General features: G+C 27.8%; 1 protein-coding gene across 1 annotated transcript; it reads right to left on the bottom strand.

Moving 5' to 3' along the window:
• LOC108559493 lies at positions 1–23022 on the bottom strand. Its single transcript, XM_017916793.1, has 3 exons — positions 22983–23022; positions 10327–10520; positions 1–387 (listed from the first exon to the last, which is right to left on the bottom strand). Exons 2-3 carry the CDS (start codon positions 10499–10501, stop codon positions 182–184), a joined length of 381 nt encoding a protein of 126 aa, XP_017772282.1. The 5' UTR covers positions 10502–10520; positions 22983–23022; the 3' UTR covers positions 1–181.
• Between the last annotated feature and the right edge of the window lie 283 nt (positions 23023–23305).

The following is a 23305-nucleotide window of genomic DNA, read 5'->3' as shown; positions in this document are numbered from 1 at the left end:
AGTTTTCGATCAATTTGTTGACGCGTCTAATGTTTGTGTATATTTTTTCAAGTTGTACAAAAATATTTATGGTACTTACCCCAAAAAAAAAGCCATTTTCGATTGGCAATTTCCTCGTCCGTCGTTTGTTATTGTTGCAGCACAATTGTTGCGGTATAAATCGAGCTTTCCGTGGCGAAATTCAGCGGACTTCTTGGGATTTCTCGAATTCCTGATCGGTCAATCGGTTCGGGCTCTCGCCGAAACCAGTTCTGTGCACACGGCCGACGGTGTACCTTCTTTTTTGTTGTTGTTGTTGTTCGCCTTTTTTGACCATGTTCTTTTTTTTATTAATCGAGGAGCCCCGAAAACCCCGGGTCAGAAACTGCCGGAGACGACTGCTATGCTCTGCAACGCAAAAACAAAAACCGTGATTAATACCGGATTCCCATTCTTACGGCGACGAGGAAGAAAAGATATAAGAGTGGAATAAAAAAGGATGGATTTTTAGAGGAATGCAGACATGAGTTTACCCATCGGTGATCGATTTGGATCAGGTCGAGGAGATTCAGGTTTTCGGGTAAACGTTCTGTCATGTAGGAAATTAGTTTTGTATAATAATTACACCAATCAATAACTAAATTTGTAGTTATTCTTGTTACATAAAAAGAAACAATTCTATAGTTTCCCCAAATTAAATTTAACCCTATATTTTTTTTTATTAAATTTCAGCAATTTTTTCAATGAAAACAATGTGAGGTACTTTATGGTAAAGTCGGGCAATTTAAGCTTAAATCGTATAAGTCAATGATAGTGATTTAGATTACAAAAACGGATCAATGTTCATATGTATATTTAGTAACAATATTATTTTATAAACTTTTTTCATGGAATTATGCTATGCAATTTGTTTTTTTGTTTCAACATAAAAAATACCCGATAGAGAAGTGACAAATGTATTGAATATAGATTTATACTCACTTGCACTTCCAATTGCAAAACAAATCTTTGTGGTATACTATATAAAGATTACATTAAAGTATCTTCAAGTATTTAGGTTTGTTTCTGTTTCTCTTTATAACTTAAATAATAACATAAAAGTTCCGGTACTTATAAGTACCGTCAGAGAACAAAGGATTAAAATAAATAAATTAGGGTTGCTTAGTTAGAGTCTCAATAAAAGAAAACGAGTTGTTTTGAGCCATTAAGACTATATATAGTTAACGAATTAGGATTGTTATGTTGGGCTGCATGTAGGCTAGACAAGCCTAGTTTAATTAATAAAATATATTGAACAAGACTATTTAATTTTATTTATATAATTAATTAGTATTATTCTAAAACAACTAATGTGTTTCCTTCGGTTATTATAACATTTTTTTCTATATTTTTATAATTCAATAAATAAGTTTATTCCTTACGGTTGTTAAATATATACAATAATGATTGATCAATAGGACTTTTTTCTTTCCCTTTCCCATCCAAAAATTATGATTTAATATATTTAAATTGGAAAAAAAATATAGATTGAATTCGACAAAACAATTTAATTACTTTTAAAAAAAATATTCATCAAAGTACATAGAATGAAACCCTGAGGAACTCCTTTCTTTTTACTTTCTAATCACCAGTTATTTCAAGAACTAAACTTTACGATTTTTATACAAGTCTTGAAAAACTTTAAATTTAAGTATATTTTCTATAATTATACTACAATTTACTAATTGTTTCATATTAACTATAGGGCAACTAATAGCCGAATGGTCAAGCCAGTCCAGATCAAGTGAGCCCTCTAGGTGCTTGCATCACAGATGAATTAGGTTCAGCATATGGACCTTCAGCCAAGTCGATGGACAATGACTGTGTTAAGGATAGCAGCAGATTCACAGTGAAAGAAAATAGTGGAATCGCATAGCATCAATATACTACTGAAGTTAACCTACAAGACGACAGCCAACCAACAAATTAAAAAAATCAAATGATCATAATGGTAACTATACACCGGGAAAGATTATCCATTTAATGTCAACCACGATCTTAAATTTACTCAATGTTTACATTGATGAACAGATTGTAAATAAAATTATACGACACAAAAAAACAATTAACTATAAAATTATGTGTTTATTTCGTCTCTAATTAATTTGAAATATGATAATTAATAAATTAAATATTCTAATCACAATATTCAATTTTACATTACTTTAGTAGTTTAATTAGTAAACTATGATTTTTGTAGAAGTCTTATAAAACTTTAAGTATTAATAATCTAATCAGAAAATTAATTTTCACATTACTTTAGTTAATTGTTAATTTCACATAGTTCAATCATTATATTAGAATTATTGTTAAATGATATTTCTCATAGAACGTATAATGGAACCCAGTTGAACTCCAATTTAAAAATATGTACTTATTACTTCTAACGATATATAATAAATATTTTGTTAGAAAATATTTGTCTTGAAGCTTTTTCAAAGATTGGTTTTCCTCAAATTTAATAATTTTCTTATGTAATACCACTCTACAAATATATTTCATTAATTATATACAACATATTTTAAATAATAATTAGAATTATTCTATTCTAATTGTATTATGAATTTAAGTAAAGAATTAGTGAAAGTTAAGTTTGAAAGTAAATTTAATATAATTAGACATGTTAAGTTATTTGTTGTTGTTTAAAAAATATAACAACTTCACGTTTGATGATGAAATATATTACTAAAAATATACCAAAAAATAGAAGAAACAAAAAAAAAACTATTTCATAACAATTGTGGATTTTTTTTGTTTTTATTTTGAAATCGCAAAAACTTATATAACATATAGATCAAATAACAGTACAAGTGCACTTCTTAAAAATTTACAAAATGAAAAAACTTCGAAAAGAAGTATTTGATAACAATTATGCAAACTTTTCATTTTTGTTAGAACTTATGATTTGATTTTTTGGAATTTTGATAAAAAAAAAACTACTAGAGTAAAGCTGTAAACAAAACAGAAACATTTATTAAATTGCATTTGTTTTTTTAAATTTAATTTTCGTGTGGAATTGAATAACAAATTTAGTTTTAATTATGCAACTGCTTTTTTTATATTATATTTGTAATCAAGGATTCGGTTAGATCAATAAACAACAAATGTAGAAATTCCAATGCAAAAACAACAAACACGACGTATTTTCTGTGAACATGCGTCTCGCTCTCCAGAACCTAATATTCGCTCGTAACGTATTCAAATTTATTCCGCGCGTTACGTAAACAATCAATATATACCACGGTTAGGAGTGACATGGAAATTCAAGCAGAATTAACAAATCAACAGACAAAAAAAATTGGAAATGAAATTTCATTACAAGAATCACAAGTATTTTTATGCAATTTTGTCATTGATCTTGTAAAATCTATATTGATCCACTTCGTCTATCGGCGAATCCAAATTAAATAACAAAAAAAAATATAATAAATAATTTTAAAAGTTTCTCTATTTTTTTTTATCGTTTTCTTATTTGAACAATTACATAAATAATTGTAAAAAAAAATAAATTATTATATATACAACGATACCTCAGATAGTGCGTATTCCATTAGTTCGAATTCACTATTGTACGGTTTGAAAATTTAAAAAAATTAACTAAGTTTTCATTAAAAAAATAAAAAATTAATTCTAAAAAAATTGTACACCGAATCTTATACAGTCAAGTCTCCATTTCTATGATTTATTTCTATTGTAATTTGTTCCTCAATTTGTGCAGTTTAATTCCAATTAATGTAGTTCCTCGATTAGTCCGGTTTTAATCAGTCCGAGATAGTGACGTAAAGTATTATGTACAAAACTATTTATATATTACTTAAAATTGTCAAATACTTTCGAAGTACTTTGGAAGTATTTATCAAGTAAGGCACAATCCATTCAAACTTCTATAACAATTTATTCTATTTTTTTTATTGGGACATACTATGACCCAACAGATATTGTATTTAGCGAACTTTTGCTGGGATATATTGTTCCAATAGGCTTGAAAGAGTTAAAGTCTATATTCTCAAATCTCTTATAAGTTTCATATGACTTGATTTCTTGTTTTGCTGCAGCAAAAATTGTACACCAAATTATTATACAGTAAAGTTTGCATTTCTATAATTTATTTCTGTTGTAATTTGTTCTTCGATTTGTACGGCTTATTTCCAATTTATGTAGTTCCTCGATTAGTCCGGTTTTAATCAGTCTGGGATATTGACGTGAGCTATTATGCTCAAAATTATGTATATACTATTTAAAATTGACAAATACTTTTGAAGTATTTTGGAAGTACTTATCAAGTAAGGCACGATTCATTCAAACTTCTATAGTAATTTATTCTATTTTTTTATCGGGACATAGGATGCCCAATATATATCGTATTATCCAACTTTTGCTGGGATATAAGGTCACAATAGGCTTGATTTCTTATTTTGCTGCTGCAAAAACTGTACACCAAATTATTATACAGTAAAGTTTGCATTTCTATAATTTATTTCTGTTGTAATTTGTTCTTCGATTTGTACGGTTTATTTCCATTTTATGTAGTTCCTCGATTAGTCCGGTTTTAATCAGTTTGGGATATTGACGTGAGCTATTATGCTCAAAATTATGTATATATTATTTAAAATTGACAAATACTTTTGAAGTACTTTGGAAGTACTTATCAAGTAAGGCACGATCCATTCAAACTTCTATAAACAAATATTCTACTTTTTTTATTGGGACATACTATGTTTTAACAGATATCGTATTTAGACAACTTTTGCTGGGATATATTGTTCAAATAGGCTTGAAAGACTTAAAGTCTATCTTTTCAGGTCTCTTATAAGTCTCATATGAATTGATTTCTTGTTTTGCTGCTGCAGAAGATAGGACGTAATATTTAGTAAGTAGAACGTACATCCGTCTATATCGACCATCTGGTTACGACCACATAAATAGGACTCAATCAAGTGGCAAGAAGTCGCAGAAGACCTACGTAATGTAGCATAGCAAGCATCAAATTATAATTGATGGCATCGAAAGCCTTACTATAATCAAGGAATACGAGCACCTAGAGCCTACCCCTATATATCCGTAACGGTGTCATCCGAGACGACGAGCATCTATAGTTAGCACCAAAGGCGTTCTTCAAGCATAAGTATATTCCAATAACGTGTAATAATGCAAAATATACAGTTTTAAATCAAATTAAATTACAATACATTAAAGCAAAGATGGAATTATTTATGCCCAAGGCGAGATTTTGAATTCCGTTCTTAACTCATAACCTTGTATTTCTTTTTTAGAACTGAAGAATAATAATAACAGAAAATGGTGTAAACTAAATTATTCTGATCGATTTCGCCATGAATTTATTGGAAATTTATACGTTAATTATATCGGATTAGGAATAATTATATCTATTACAAATTTAATCTGTTTCAATTACTTTGCAAATACCAAACTATTTTGAAAACAAAGTTATTTATTTTCTATATTCAAATATATTAAAAGTCCAAGTTTGACCAGTTTTACCAATTTGTCAAGAAAAATATCTACGTATTAAAAGTAAATTATTGTCCTTTTATCCAATTTGCTTATTTTATCTTCAATCAAAGATATAATATTTTCTTGAAGTTCTGAAATTATTCTGAAATATCCAAACTTTAGTTAGATGGAAAGAAATCGGCTCCAGTGTAAATCCTCGAGGAATTCCAGTATTATTGATATTTAAAACTTATTTTTTCGTATAAAAAAATGCAAAATATATCAAAAAATAAATATGTACAATAAATAATTTTCAGTCATTGTTAAACGAAGAAAAACTCGTAAATTCTCATTAGTTTTACTTTTTTTCTGACTTTCATATAATATTTTGTCATCTTGTTTCTCGTTTATTTTATATTATTTCACAATAAATTGCAACAATTTCATTTATGAGAAGCTATTGATATTATTGACTCTTTATAGATTTAGAAAATTTTATGACAGTTTATCCAATTTTTAAACTAAATCTCTGAAAAAAAGTAAAATATGCAAAAAAAACATAGATGTGCACACATTTTAACAGAGATAAAGCAATAAATTAATTTTAACTTTTGTCTAAAAACAAAATAAGAGTTGTTAATTTTAATTTTTGTGTGATTATTTATATAATTTATTGAACAATATGAAATATTTATGTTAAATATGTTAACTTACTATAGACATCTTGTAGAATGAATGGACTTCAACATCATTGTTAGTAAATGACAAATAACTATGTACTATTTAAATCTTATGGTTTGGATATCTCTTGTGTCGTTTATACTCATATACGTAAAGCAAACTTAAGATGAAAATACCGAGTGTAAATCTGCTGTCTTCGTGATAAAAACTGTGAATAGTAGTGGGGTGGGTGGTCGAAGGAGGCACAGGGAACGAGGAGCAAGTACTTCTTTTATATTTCTGTCGCCAATGTGTGCATGAGCTCTGCCAAACGCCGAGACCATGACATCAGTGTTATTCTTAGTTTCGTGGGAGTTGTTAGCTACACCACATTCATCCGACCCGGAGAGAGACATAAATTTGCGACATCCTTGATACGAATTGAGCTTCATTACTATTCAAATGCTGGGGACCAATCCTACACCACAGCTCCTCATTATTAATTTAAACTACAGAATGAATGACAAAAAATAAATTAAAAATAAAAACAGGAGAGAACATGACACCAGACGACGCCTTCTCTTCCGGTACGAAACCGTCTCCATCTCCCACATTTTGACAAACTGTTCGGATCAAAATCCCGACAATTATACATAAGTACAAAGAAACGTAAATGATATTTGTTGAATGGGAAAAATTAAAGAGAAAGGATTGCCAAAATCTTCTAAAATATTTGGATTTAGATAATGTCGGGAGTTTGATACTGTCGGGATTTTAACACTGTCGGTATTTTCACTATGTCGGAAATTTGATTGTCGGGATTTTGATAATGTCGGGATTTTTATCCTGTTGGGATTTTGATACTGTCGGAGTTTTAACACTGTCAGAAATTTGATTGTCGGGATTTCAATTGCTGTGATTTCGATATAGACCGCTTACTAAAAACCTTATCCCGACAGTAATTTTTATTATTAGATATAGACTTAAAACAAATACATTTAAAAATGAGCGTTTGTTGTAACCAACAAACTATGTATAATAGACATCCTCAAAGTCTCTTACACTATACGTCTTATTGTATAAACATATACTTAAGTACAAAAAACCATGACGCATTGACAAAGTTGCATGCGTTCCTCGCATTAATAAGAAAGAATTTATATTAGAAATGTTCAGGATTTTGATGCTGTTCAGATTTTGAGTGTCGGGATTTTAACACTGTCGGGTTTTTAACACTGCTTTAATTTTTACACTGTCGGGATTATATTTGTCGAGATTTTTACTATGTCGCTATTACAAATGTCGGGAATTTCATTGTCGGGATTTTGATATAGACCAGTTACCAAAAGTCTTTTGGAAGATGGATGGACGAATTAAAATAACAATAAACGCAAAGAACTCGTGGCATTTCCTGGGCGCCTTGTGTATAAATATATATACGTGCAAGTAGAAGAGACGCGGCGGATCGGCGACAGCGATGTCATTAATCTTACGGTTTTCTTGTTGGGGTAGGTCATCTGCAGATTGCGCCTCGTCATGTTCCTCTATTTATTCTCAGATTTAACATTTTCTCTGGGTCAAGGTGGAAATGAATTCTGTATGATCGAGATGTTTGCTTATTCGAAAGCAAGAAAATGGAAAGTAAGAATGAAAGATTTGAATCTTTTTCTTCAAAATGCAAATGAAATGAACAAAAAAAAACGAATATAAGAAGAAAAAGTGAATATAAGGAGGAAACTCTGAATATATGGAGAAAAAGGGACCGTATGCAAATGCTTGAAACTGAAACACACGCAAATTACGGCAATTACCGTGATTTACGCCCGGCAATTTGCGGGAAATGCTTCAGTTTATTTTTTTCCTCTCTCTCTCATTATTTTTTTTGGATAATTTGAATTTGCAATCCGCGATAATATACAATAAATTACGTGCTGCGTTGGTATCTTAACATCTTTAAAAAAAAATTGCGAAGAAGCTTTCTGGAAATTGTGCAGATTTGTATAGCTAATTTTCATTTTCAATTAAAGTTATTAACTTAAATGATTAGTTTACACATTTTAATTAAACATAGTATAAGGATATTTGAGCTACTATTTCCCGAATTTCAAGAGAATTAAAGAAAAAACGATAAATCGTATAAATAAGTTGCGCTGAAAAGAAACAGTACCGAAGATATTATTTCTATTAATCATAGAATATTTAAGGATATTTAACCACTAGTATTTCCCGGAAATTAAAAAAATAGTTAAATCCGGTAAAACGTTCTTCATGTGAATACAATTGCACTGAGGAGAAACATAATTTGATGTCTATATTTCAATTAAAGTTATTAACTAAAATGACTAGTTTACACATATTAACTAATCATAGAATAATTAAGCATATTTAACCACGTTTACTATTTCCCGGATTTCCCGGGAATTGACCGGGTATTGAAAGAAAGTTAAATCAAGCAAAACGTTATTCGCATGTATAAAATGCGTTGAGAAGAAACATATTTTGATATGTAAAATTTCAATTAAAGGTTTTAACTAAAATTACTAGTTTACACACATTAATTAGTCATATTTAATAACGTTATCTATTTCCCGGATTTCCCGGGTATTAAAAAAAGGCAAAATATCATATAAATGAGTTGAGATGAGATGAAACATATTTAGATATCTAAATTTCAATGAAAGTTATTAACTAAAATGACTAGTTTACGCATTTTAACTAATCATAAAATAATTAAGCATATTTAACCACGTTTACTATTTCCCGGATTTCCCGGGAATTGAAAGAAAGTTAAATCAAGCAAAACGTTATTCACATGTATGCGCTGAGAAGAAATATATTTTGATATGTAAATTTCAATTAATGGTTTTAACTAAAATTACTAGTTTACACACTTCAATTAATCATATTTAATCACGTTATCTATTTCCCGGGTATTAAAAAAAGGCAAAATATCATATGAATGAGTTGAGATGAGATGAAACATATTTAGATATCTAAATTTCAATGAAAGTTATTAACTAAAATGACTAGATTACACATTTTAACTAATCATGCTATAGTGAAAGTTATGTAACCACAATTACTAATTCCTGGGAATTAAAGAAAGCTAAATCAGGTGTAAGTAAGTAATCTAAAATTGTTATTGATCTATTCTATCTATTCTCTTTCTATTAGGGAAATCATAATTATATGCTGAATAGAGACAAATGAGAAAAATTGGGCAGAAATACATATTTCGATAGTCCAAATGAGGACTAATAAAAATGCCTTAATAAATAATAAAAAGAAAATATTTAATTTATTTTTATAGAAAATATGCATATTTTTTCCAAAATTTGATACATATAATATAATTGATAACATAATCATAAAGACAATAATTTATTCTTATATTTTGTTGTAGTTAGTTAAAAATGTTTTTTCTAAATCCAATTTTAATGAGGATAATCCACTTTCAAAGTTAGATAATCCATTTTCAACTCGTGCGAAGCTCTCATCAACTCCGAAATTATTCATCGCATTTACATTTAGACGAATTAATCGATAATAAAATCTATCTTCATTATTATGTAACAAAACAGTAATCACATGTACAGCCTCGTATAGTGCGGCTAATCAATTATATCAATACTGTTTAAAACCGGACTAATCCCGGATTCTAAAACCGCATAACAATAAAACGTACAAAAAGAGACTTGATTATATAAAGAAATAAAAAAGTATCATAGATAAAGAAAAAAAATTGTGTGCTAATTTTTTTGAATGTTTACTTTTATTTGCTCAAATAAAATTTAGTTTGTTTAAAAATTGTCAAACCGAATCAAACTGATTGAATCTTGATTATGTGAGGTATTATAATAAATTTTAAACAATAAACGTGAAAATTTGTATTTGAATGAAATTTTGTTAAAATTTTTATGATACAAAAAATCAGTTTTATTTAATTAATTGACTATTTTTTTATGGCCCTAAGTTTTCCTTCCATTTTATTATTACTTTGCTGTAAATAAAGTTATCATATAAATTAAAAACTAATGTACGTAATCATTTTTATAAGCAGAGTTGTTATGTAATGATATTTTACATAATAACTAATGAAGACTGTTAAAAACTTATATTGTTGTTAGTAACTTAATCAGTAAATACGGTTGGATTTAAACGTCTGGAATAGCTTTAATTTAATAATGTACTGACCTTCTCGGTGCAACTGGGTTGGCCGGGACAACAAGTTTGTGATATCTGCGATGAGGGTTGAAACGGGGTTTCGGAACAAACAGTTTTGGGGCGTCGATTCAAAGAGGGGTGGAGGAGGGTGCATATGCGCCCTGGCACATAGTTCATCCATCCGTGACACAACAGACCATCCCATTTTCCATTTACAAAAGGCACTGGAATAAAAGATTTTCACTGGTAAGTTATTGTTTTCATTAAAACAAAACGCATTTGCAGAGAGAAAGAGAGAGAGAGATCAATGCTGGTCGACCCCATTGTTTCCGACTCTCATCCATACGGACCAAATATACTACAACAACTAGTGTGTTTCTTCATGATTGCCATTCGCCATCAACAAAATCAATAATGCCATTAGCAAAGGTCACTTTGAATGGGCGTCAGTTGTTTCGTCTGCTCACATTTAGGATAAACGCTTTAATTACTTATTCTGTATTCATTACAATTAAAAAACGCAATTATGTAACGAACATTTTATAGTAATGAATATATAAATAAACTATGCCGACTACTAATTACGTTAATTAATTACACATTACTCTTACTAAAAGTACAATAAATAAGAAAAATATAAGGTAAAATTACTTTGGATGTTTTACAAAGAACAATCAGATAGTAAAATTTGCGTTTTGAAGCAATTTTAGTAATACCAAGTAAATTATATTAATATAAAAATAAGTACACAACTGAACCCAATCTCTCTGAACCAAAATAATATCCAGATAGATTTCTTTAGCAATTAATGGTACAATTTACTACTTGACAAGTTACAAGTAGTTAGTGAGTATATTGATAAGATAAGAATCGTTTTATACTTTAAAAGTATATTAATTGTTCATGACAAAAACCTCATAAATTATTCATTCTATATCGTTTTAATTAGTAATGTATGAGAAAAGTAAGCTTAATAATATAACTAATAATTTGACTACAAGTAACTTCAACTAAAAGTCACTTGAAGTATTAAATAATCTTGAATACTACTAAACTTAAAACAGTATACTATATTTGACAAGTAACTAGTAATTTATATATAGGAATATACGAAGTTACGAAGAGTGTGTACTGATCCTAATTATATTTATTATATGGAAATAATTTTATCAATTCATGTACATGATCATTGGCAAGTATATCTGGAATCACAAGTATTTGTAAAATAATCTCTGAAGACTATAAATATTTCTATTTTGGAATGATGTAACTACACAATACTTGGAAAGTACTTGCCTAGTGAATATCATACTTAATACTTTTTTATTTTTTTTAGAGAAAAATAATTAACAAACGTAAACTTCAGTAATATTTGCTTATCCTATATATTATTGATGATAAATATTAAAAAATAAATTTACATCATTTTTGTAGATCTGTAAAAACTTGTAATTTTTTACCCAATAAAAATTAAACAACATTTTAAGAAGATAATATTTGGAAGGTTAAATGTTTTACCAAGTAGTAGAATTGGTTCTAGTTTCTACAGGTAAATTTAATAAAGTATTACCAAATATTTATAAAAATTAATACTTCAAAATTTATATATACTTTCAAGTAAAAAGTATTCAATTACAAATAGAAATTTTCACATTTATTAGCTTATTCTTCAATAGTCAAATAATGTTCTTAAACTAAATTCTTTTGCAAGTAAGTAATTATATTAAAATTCCAGCATTTAAATTTCAGTATAATCGTCTAATAAAATGTAGGTAAAAATAAAAGTAAAAGAACTCGGTAACAAATTGCACAAGTAGGAAATATAGTTTGCAATGTTTTTGTACGTATATACATACTTTTTAATGAATTTTCAACGAGTCGTGTAATTATGGAATGCAATTAAACGTCGTCTGGTTTATGACACGACGTGCGTTCACAACGAAAGCGCAACGGAGACAGGAATATCGGAATACCCAGTATGTAGGATAAAGAGAGTAGATGAAACGACTTCTACATGTAAATATTTAAATAAGAATCCTCGTGCAAATTGGCTCGTTTAAATTCAATTCGCAACAGTATTCCTGTGAACGCGTTAATTCTGTTTCGGACCTGTTTTTGTGTCTCTGCATATCTCTTTGGTTGGAGGATGCGGAAGGTAGCAGAGAGTAAATTAGAGGTAAGAGCATCATCATTAACAGCGGCAAAACGTTCCTCGTATGATGCGAAATGTTTAATGCAATTTATTGATCCTGCGTTCACATCGTAAATCATCATGTAAACTGCGATATTAAAACTAGTTACTTTTTTTTCATTTAGAAATGTATTGTAATCTTAATGAGTTCCACTGTATGAGATAAATGAAACGATCGGCGGATATATCCGCCACATCCTTTAAAAAGTATGCAAAATTGTATACAAGGCCAATTGAAGTTTCCTAAACTGACGGTTAAGAGTCTATAATTTCTGTAACAAATAAATGGTGTCCGTCTAAAATAATTGAAGCTACTCATTAATGAAAATATATTTAAATTTAATATGAAGTATGAAACGAATACATTTCAATAATTGAAAATGTAAACTGCATTTTATTACATATTGAATAGCCCAATTTCGTTCTAAGCAAGTCGATTGTAATTGGGAAATTCCCATTAAATTATAATGTAACAAAGGCAATTATCGTAACAAGATAATTCCGATTATATAGATAGAATTCGTACATTTTCGGTCATGAATACATGGAAATAAGAGGAAAATATAGATATGTTAGATTTTAGCTATATTTTATACAACTTTGTAATTAATAGCTAAAAGTTTAATTATTGGAAATTTTAATTGAAATTAATAATAAAGTTACATAAATACTAATAAAAAGGTATAATAAATATAAAATTGTACTTTTTTATTGATTTTATTGAATTTATTAAAAGTTTATATTGTCTAAAACGGTTTCGGAGCCGCATGCGGATGAGAAATTGCAGCTATCAAATCGTTATATTGGAAAATTATTTCACTTGTAAAAATACAGATATTAATGCTATGTGCGGCTCCTTAGACTATTGCTCTTTGCTTCAATATGCCTGCAAACCACTAGTATAAAATATCTTTCAAAGAAACGGTAATTCTCAATTGTACTTCATACAATTTATTGAATTCTGAGTCTTCGGAGTTGGACAAGGCATTTTTGATGAAAAATTGACCATTGATGGTTATATTGGAAAATTATTTCACTAGTCAAAATAGCGACCGCAATGATACGTGCGGCTCTCTAAACTATTTTTATAAGACGGTATCTTTAAAGAGGCTCTTTGCTTCAAGAACACTGCTGATCCCTGGTATAAAATGGCAATTCTGAATAAAGGTTTGCATTAAAAAAGGTAATAACTTCAATATAAAATTATACTTTTTTCATACAATTTATTGAATTTATGAAAAGAATGTAGGAAACGGCTCCGGAGTCGTATGCAGCTCTTTTTATAAAAAAAAAATACGGATTTCAGGTCGGTCTATAATGGTACATTCACAAGTAAAAATATCAATCTTAATGCTACGTGCGGCTCCATATACTATTTTCACAAAAAAGTAAATATCTTAAGAATGGCTCTTTGCTTCAAAAACGTTGCCGACCACTGGTGTGAAACATTTTGCTGTCGCAATTCGTGCATTTATCTCGATGAATACACGGAAATGATAGAAAATATAAAGCATTTACATTTTTAGTTATATTTTGCTTAACTTTGTAAATATTTATGTAAGTAAAAGCTTAAAATCAATTATTATTAGAAATTTAAATTTAATTGAATAATAAAGTTACATAAAAACTAATAAAAAAAAGTATAAAAAATATAATATTGTTCGTTTTTCATAAAATTTATTGAATGTATTAATAGAGAAACGATAGAGCGGTTCCGGAGCCGCATGCGGCTCTTTTGAGAAATTGCAGCTGTCTATGATGGTTATATTGGTAAATTCATTTCATTAGTAAAAATAACGATCATCTGCTACGTGAGGCTCCCTAGACTACTGTTAAAAGACAGACAATATGTTAAGAAAGGCTCTTTGAAAGAACGTTGCCGACCTATGATACAAAATATCCTTTAAAGAAAGTGCAATTCTAAATCATGGTATAATAACTTCAATATGAAATTTATAAAATTCATACTGGTTATTGAATTTATTAAAAGAGAACTGTAAATCGGCTCCGGAGCCGCATGCGGCTCTTTTGATGAAAAATTGTACCCAGATTGGTTTTTATAAAGGTTATATTGGAAAATTCATTTCACTAGTAAAAATAGCGATCTTAATGATACCAAAGACTATTTTATATTTCATTATTTTATATGTTGAAATTACTCTTTGCTTCAAGAACGTTGCCAATCACTGGTAAAAAATATTCTCCAAAGACAAAGGCAATTTTGAATTATGGTTTACAATAAAAAAAAAGTAATAACTTCAATATGACTTTCAGTCCTTGGGGTTTGAAGAATCTTCAGAGACAAACAAAAATATATTCATCCAATGCCAATAGCAATTTTCAGCATCGCCTCCGGTTTGGAACGTAAAGCCGAAGATAAAAAAAGAAAGAACGGATCTTCTTACATAATAGGTTATTCGGAAGCATACGAGCTTCGTATATAAACATAACTTGCGTTTTCTCCCTCCAAAACTGGATGACATCACATACATTTGGATACAATACGACCTCGTAAAGCTTTACGCAAGAAAATATGGCTCAACGGGGACTAATTTTAATTTAATAAATTACCTATAAAATCCATTGAGCTATCTAGTTGAATTTATACTACTCGCATGCATAATTACATAATTTTGTGAAATAAATTTGTTAATCATTTAAAAAATCGTTATGTTAAAGCTCTTGAGGTTAATTATTGATTGTTAATTAATATGTAGATTAAATTGAAATAACATTAAATTTATTCACTAAGATAAATATTTATCAAAATACTTTCACAAATTTTTGACCCGGACTGTTTGAAACCGGACTAATCGAAAAATAAATAAACTTCACATAATGAAACTTGACTGTATAACTTTTTTTTATAATTTAAGTTTGTCTCGAAAATTTCATACTGAACTATGAATCCGGACTAATCGAAGCCGCACTATGCGAGATACTGTTTAATTTTTATTACAGATTCATAAATTGAATATTTTTAAATTTAATAAATCAAATATTTCAACAATTACTAAACAATATCTATAATTTTCACTTAGAACTTTTTTGTTTTATTCGAAAACCTTGTAAATTGGTTTATTTTTACAAGATAATTTTATTTTTTTTAATTGTCAATTAAATAATCATAAAGTCAACAAATTATATACAATTATGTAAAATCGACGCTTTTAGCTATGCTTTTAAAATCAATGACAAATGTATTTATTGCACAATTAGACGCAATCATTTTATAGTTTTCTTATTTATTGCGTTTAAAAATCATTTACATCATATTATTATCGTTCAATTATTAAAAAATCAAGTCTGTTTTGCAATGAACTTTGTTTGAGTATATCTTGTACCAATACTTCTACAAGTTAACTTGCAAAGTATCGAGTAGTTAACGTTAACATTTATAATTATTTGTAGTCACATATGATTAATCTTTGTCAAAAGATATTCTAAATTTCTATTGTCATTTTGCTTTTACTCTCCGAAAGAAAGTTTGTAAATGTTAAAGTGTAAAAGCAATAAATTATCGGTGTTGCCTAAGAGAAGGATGAAAGGTCCAGTTCCGCAGAAGGGACACCTTTTCAAGGGCATTGTTGAAATTTTTATCGTTTTACGGTGGGAGAAAGGTTCGTCGTCCCAACAAAAAAGAAAAGAAAACAGAAAAGTTACGTGCAACACAATAAAAATTACCAACATTATTCTTTTCTCGGCCATTCAAGCCCCACGACAACGACTAATTTCTGGAGAGTTTCCATCCAACAATGCGAATTGAATAGAACAAAAGCACACCTAAACTTTTGTCGAGTTATATAAGATTATTATATAGTCGATTTTTCTTTTAATTTTTTCTTTTATAATGATTTTTTTTAAAGAAAATAATTTGGAATTCGCATCTAAACTTTTGTAAACTAGTTCAAAAAATATAACAAAATAAACAAAAAAATTATTCGTTTTTTATATACTTTTCTATTTGCACAGTTTTACATTAAAAATATACACTTTCGTTTTTATACAGTGAAAATTGATGATTGTTGTAATTATGTATCTAAAATTTAATAATTACCTGTGAAAACTACTTTAATATACGTATTTTAAGATAACTTCAGCTTTGTTAACTAATAATTCAATCTAAAGGAAGTTTTGCGAAATAAAATACGGATCAAGTGGAAACTTCGAGTTGAATTTAATTAAGCTTTCGCAATGTAATTGCCCCATTTTAGGTAACTATATATGGGTGTATCGAGATCGTGTCTTATACCTATATAGATTTAACTGGTCTCAATTTTATAAAGTACATAGATGAAATTGCCGATAATTAACGTAATTTCTAATATTATCAATGAAAAATATAATTTGTATCATTATTGTATATAGAAATATCCTGTTTATTCACATATTGATTATGTAATTAAATAAATAAATTTACAGAATATTACACTTCTTAAAGAAAAATATGTAAAACTTTTACCAATTTGTGAATGAAAATTTATTGAAAAAAAAGATTAGGTAATTAGAAAATGTGACCACTTTTCTTTGTACAGCTGTACCCCGCATAGTGCGTCTTTGATTAGTCCAGATTCAATATTTTATATATTTAGTTTGACGATTAGTCCGGTTTCAAACAGTGTGGAATAATAATGGAACCGATTAAACGTACTATGCGAGGTATATATCACGTTATAACAGCAATACCTAGCATAGTGCATCTCCAAACAAGATCCAGATTTAGTGTAGTTCGATTCGAAATTTTCAAACCATTTTTTTTTCAAAATAAAATACACAAACATGTTTTTTATGCATATTTGATCAAATGTTTTCCTGTATATTCTATATATTTAGTTCCTCGATTACTCCGGTTTCAAACGGTATGGGATATTAGCAGATTCGATTAACAGAACTATGCGAGGTATCTGTATATAACTTAATAACTATATATACTTTTTTATATGCAGCAATACCTCACATAGTGCGGCTTCAATCTGTATAGATTTATTTAAATTTTCGCAAACAAATTAAATTTCGAAAAAAATAGTTTTTTTATATACAATTTATCGACTTTTTTCCTGTATATTTTATATATATTAAGTTCTTCGATTTGTCCGGTTTCAGTACAGAAAATTAGAAGAAAAGACTAACCGAAATATGCTATATAACTTAATAATTATATATTTTTTATATGCAGCAATACCTCGCAGAGTGCGCATTCGATCAGTCCGGATTCACTATAGTCCTGTTTAAAAATTTCAAAAGAAAATACATTTTAATTGAACGAAATAAAAAATAAGTACATGAAATTATTTCTTATACATAATTGTATATTCTGTATATCTAGTTTGTCAATTAGTCCGGTCTCGAACAGTGCTATATATTAGCAGAACCGATTAACCGGACTATACGAGATATCTCTACTTAACGTAATAACTATCTATCATTTTTCATATACAGTTTTCTTTCTTTTTACAATTTGTCGATTTGTCCGATTTTACACAGTCCGGACTATGCGAGTTATCATTATATAACGTAATATCTATATTTTTCTATATATACCTTACATAGTGCGTTTTCGATCAATCTGGACTTAGTATAGTCCGATTTGAAATTTTCAAAAACAAACTACATTTTTTTCTCAAAAAATTATTTTTTTATACATAAATAATCGCATATTTTCCTTTATACAATCATGTCTCATACTTTAGACTAATTAAATAAAATTATAGAAATTTCTGTAAAACATATAAAATATTTAATTACAGGTGAATGTAATTAAACTAAAATAATTATATATAATTTTGTGTATTTGTTTTTGTTTTTACATAAACTTTCATTGTTTCAATGATTAATTCAATGCTAATTAAAGTAATTTAAATATGAGATCATTCAACGGAATTTTAACGTTCAGATTATTAAACTGAAATTCCTTGCATTAATTACCCAATTAAAACGCACTAAAGATGAAATCAGATAAAAAAAGAAAAGTGAAGTGTTTTCCGGTAATTTCAACGCAATAACAGACTTGACACAAAGAAGTAGGAAATATAAAAAAAAATAGTTTCAATAACAATACAAATTAATTACCTAAAACTGTTATTATGTTTCTAATGGAAAAAAAATATCAAGTAGAAATGAATTAATACAAAAAAATGTGATTATAGTATAAAATTAATTAAAAAATGAGCTTTATTATAATAATATTTACCTTATTTGCAGAAAATCACGAACATTAATTTCTTTTTTTTACAAACTTTTTATAAGATTATAATTTGTTTATGTAAAAAAAAATATATGAGTATATAAAAAGTCTTTAATTAAGTTATGTTATAAAATTAGTGCAAAAAGAATTGTTTTCAAATAAATAAGAAATTGAATTGAAGTGAAGTCTCGTTTTATACTTTTCATTTTTTTGCAGTTTTAAACTTTTAGTCCGGTTTTATACAGTGCGAGATATTGTCAATTATCCGGACTATGCGAGGTATTGTTGTATTTATCTTAATTACAATAATATGAACAGACTATAGAAACTTAAGAATAAAGTTAATCATGTAAACTAAATTTATTCTTTAGTTGTGAGAAATAATGTTTAGTAAAACTTGTGTAATTTGTAAAAAATAGTACAGAATTTTTTTTCTACATAAATCATCATTTTTTTCTTCCTCTATATAGTCAAGTCTCTTTGTGTTATATATTTGTATGAAGTTTTAAGCTCCTCGATTAGTCCGGTTTTATACTGTGCGAGATACCAATTACCCGGACTATGCGAGGTATTGTTGTATTTATATTTACAATTTTAAAAAGAAATACAATTATTTGCAATTGATTTGGAATTATTATGGAAAATGAATGTGAAAAAGAATGTTTTAATAAAATGGTCAAGTTTCTTTTTGTGCAGTTTTAAACTCCTCGATTAGTTCAGTTTTTTTACATTATGGGATATTGGCAAAACCAATTACCCGGACTAAGCGAGGTATAATTACAATAATATGAATAGACCATAGAAACTAAAGAATAAAATTAATCATGTAAACAAAATTAATTAATTATTTACAAGTGATTTGGGATTATTATGGAAAATGGATGTAAAAAAAATGTTTTAATAAAACGTGTGTAATTTGTAATTATAATTATATTTTTCTACCTAAATCATAGATTTTTCCTTTCTCTATACAATCTGTTTTTTGTCTCTTTTTGTGCTGTTTATTGTTATTCAGTTTTAAACTTCTCGATTAGTCCGATTTCAAACAGTGCGAATTATCCGGACTATGCGGATACAATATACAATACAATAATATGAACACACTATGAAAATTGAAGAATAAAATTGATCATGTAAACAAAATTAATTGTAAATAAAAATAGAATTATTTGCAAGTGATTTGGGATTACAATGGAAAATGGATGTGAAAAGAATGTTTTAATAAAACGTGTGTAATTTGGAATGTGCAGCTTTGGAATTAGAGCAATTGGAGCGAGGAAAGACCGGTCAATTAATTTCCTTCCCTTCGTTGCTCACAACTGTTCGCATTGTTCGCCCTATATATATATTTTTTTATTGTATTTTTTATGGTTATACAACCAATGGAAACTTATCTGCTTATTTAATGTAGCAAATGCACGCCTTTAGTAAATTCATTTAAAACAACAATTTCCTGTAATTTCATATTATATAAAAGTAAATATGTAATCAATAATTGTAATTAATGAATGGAAATAAAATAACAATTAATTTAATTTATTTTATAATATAAAAGTTAACTATGTAATTATAATTGTTTCATTATTTATAAATGAACAATATTTACTTTATTATTTACTGATAAAAAAGTTACTAATAATAACAAAAAAAAATAAAATAATAATAATTTAAAAACAACTTAATTAATATTAACATATAAAAAAGTCACCTGTTTACAAATTTACAAAAATATACAAAAAAAAACGTTACTAATATCAAATTTAATGATATAATTTTGAATATAATCTTTATATATTGAAGTTAATAGTTGAAAATTACTTTATAAAAAATCCATTTTTTTTTAATATTTAATTTAGTTTCAATTTATGAAGTTAATTGTTTATAATGAATTAATCAATTATAAATAAAAAGAAGAAACGTAGTATTATTTTCTTCATTTACATTTGGAAATGATTATTAATTAGAAAATTACTTGGGCAAATCTATAATAGAATTATAGTAAGTACTTAACAAGTATTTATTGCGTTAATATACCAATTTCCAAGTATTACTAAACATATTATAATTGTGATATAAATTTATTACAATAAAACATTCATTTATAAATAAAAGATATATTTTCACGACATATGAATTGAGCGTAAAATAAATTGAACAAATCGTGTTAATTCTAAAAGATTCCAAATATATAAAATTTAAAGTACTTATCAAGTATCAAATACCGTGTATCTTTGACATTTTTTATAGACAACATATTTCCGCTTAATAAACTTGATAAATTACTTGGCAAATATCAAATATCTTTAAAATATAACATGAAAACCAAGAAATTAATAACATACAATAACAACAAGAATATTAAATAATTTAAACGTGATTGCTTCTGCATTCGAAATAATATCAAAATATGTATGGACATAATTTCCAAGTACTTGGAAAGTATCATTTATTGAAAATAACATAATAATTATAAGAAAAAAATATTATTATGCTATTTTTGATTTGCATTCGAAATAGCTTGAAAATTAGTGTCGTTAAAATGTTTCTGCTTAATTAATTTTCTTTGACGTAAACAATTTTAATTAGAGATAAATGTGCAGAAAAATCGTTAAAATCGTTGACATCCGGTTTAATTATAATTAACGCAAATTAAACGCGAAATTTGATTATAATAATAATAATAATCTTTATTAGTTATAATGCAAGCGAAGGGCTATCGACCTAAGTCTTTCCGCCCAGAGACACAAAAAAACATAAAATGTCACAATAAATCATAAAAAAAATGCATTGTGAAAAAAGGTAAGACGTACATAAAGGGTGTCCCAAAATGAACGCAAGATTTGAATTTGCCGCCATTTGTGCAGTAAAGTGTTGGTAGCTCCAAAAAAAAAAGCAATTTGACAGTTGAGAGGTTAGGGTTAGTAAAAATCTTGCGTTAATTTTGGGACACCCTTTATATGCAAATATAAAAAAGATGAAATTATAAATTAAGTCAAATAAAAGTAAATCTTCTCGAAATGAAACAAATAATATATTGTGAAGCATCATTCGGCTAAAGAATGATAAAATTCGCCCGGGCACGGACTATACAGCCTTCATGATGAAATTCTGTCCCTGAAATTTTATTATTATTGTTAATTTATTTAAAAAAAAATGTATATTTGCTATAAAAATGAAAAAATAAATATTAAAGTTCAAAAAAACAAATCAATAAAATGTATACTATATCAGAAAAAATCATAATCAGAAAATATTTCTTAAATTATAAAAACTTTAAAAGAAAGTATAGAATATATAGAATTTTAATTATAATAAGCAAAAATAAAACTGGAAATTTATTATATAATATTTATTTAATAGAGTTTAAACAAAATAAATCACACAAGATATTTTATGTATATTTAATTAGAAAATTTAATTAAAATGTACAAAACTAATCTTTAATTTTAACATTCGGTTCAATTATAATAGACCAACATTAAATGTAAAAATTTCTTACTAGGGTTAAATTATGTTTTTAAACAAATGAGAAATAAAAATATGTATATTTGCTTCATAAAATGTAATATTAAAGTTTAAACAGAACAAATCATTAAAAAAATGTTTTTAATACAAACATTTATTACAACTTGTTACTTTACATGTATCAAGTATTGTATGAGACGTAATATCAAAAGTAAATAAGTAATACAATGTGTCTGTGTTAAGTATTTGTTAAAATAAGAAAATTGAATATTGATTAAATTGGAATATTGAAATTAAGTACGGATAAGAACATACGGTTAGTTAATCGAGTATAATGATAAAAATTCAGTTTCAAACTGAAATCTGCTGAAGCGAAAATGAAGAAATTTTATTCGCAATGTTCGCCCTACATTTTTCATTGTACTATTTGTTCTATTATTATGATTATGTTTTCCGTGGATCATTATCGATCTCGGACGACGCCGACGCATGCGTTTTTCGAAAATGAAAAACAAAACAAAAACGAGAGGAACGCACGAAAATGGCGTCGCTCCATCGATTTCGCAAAGTCTGCAAGAGTTTTGAAAATACGAATATATAAAAAACGAATAAAAAAACAAATTCATTATTAAATCTAGGATGCGCTCGAACTGAGATTCAAGTTAATCAACAATCTAATTAGAGCGATGGGCGGACGCTAATTAATAGGTTTCGCTAATTAAAAGTATTGTTTAATTCATCGAGTGTACGTACGTGCGGACGTCGCGTGTACGTAATTAAATTGGACGCATCGCGAGGTAAGGAGGTCGTAATTTATATTGGATTTTCCTCGTTTCAGGTACTCACCTAAAACAATGATGTTTGTGCGAAAGTTTCGTACGTTTTGAGCGTCGGTATTGGAGTGTTGGGAGGAAGGCACTTCCACTTTTCACCGAGTTTCAAAGGCAACTGTCGCGCGCTCCGTGAACCCCGCATTCGGCTCGCTTGTGGAGAGGCCAGGCCGTACGACCATTAACATAAATTATTATTGGAGACAGTTAATATTGGGTCATAAAGCTTTGCTGCCTGACAACCCTACGTGGGGTGCCTAGGCTACCTCCCTCCCTTAACGACCCCTATCCAACAAGAAAACCCTAAAACAGACGCAAAGCATACGCAGTCTTTTACAA

Source organism: Nicrophorus vespilloides, unplaced genomic scaffold (assembly GCF_001412225.1).
Source record: "Nicrophorus vespilloides isolate i.1.1-1 unplaced genomic scaffold, Nicve_v1.0, whole genome shotgun sequence".
Classification (NCBI taxonomy): Eukaryota; Metazoa; Arthropoda; class Insecta; order Coleoptera; family Silphidae; genus Nicrophorus; species Nicrophorus vespilloides.
The sequence above is the reverse complement of the archived record's forward strand: the minus strand, read 5'-3'. Positions and strand labels throughout refer to the sequence as shown.

What these genes read in the sequence shown, in the direction of transcription:
- LOC108559493 (XM_017916793.1), bottom strand. Translation starts at nt 10,501, where the DNA reads ATGGGATGGTCTGTTGTGTCACGGATGGATGAACTATGTGCCAGGGCG. An exon ending in AACCCAGTTGCACCGAGAAG is followed by an intron (nt 388 to 10,326) that starts GTCAGTACATTA and finishes TTTGCGTTGCAG; the next exon opens with AGCATAGCAGTCGTCTCCGG.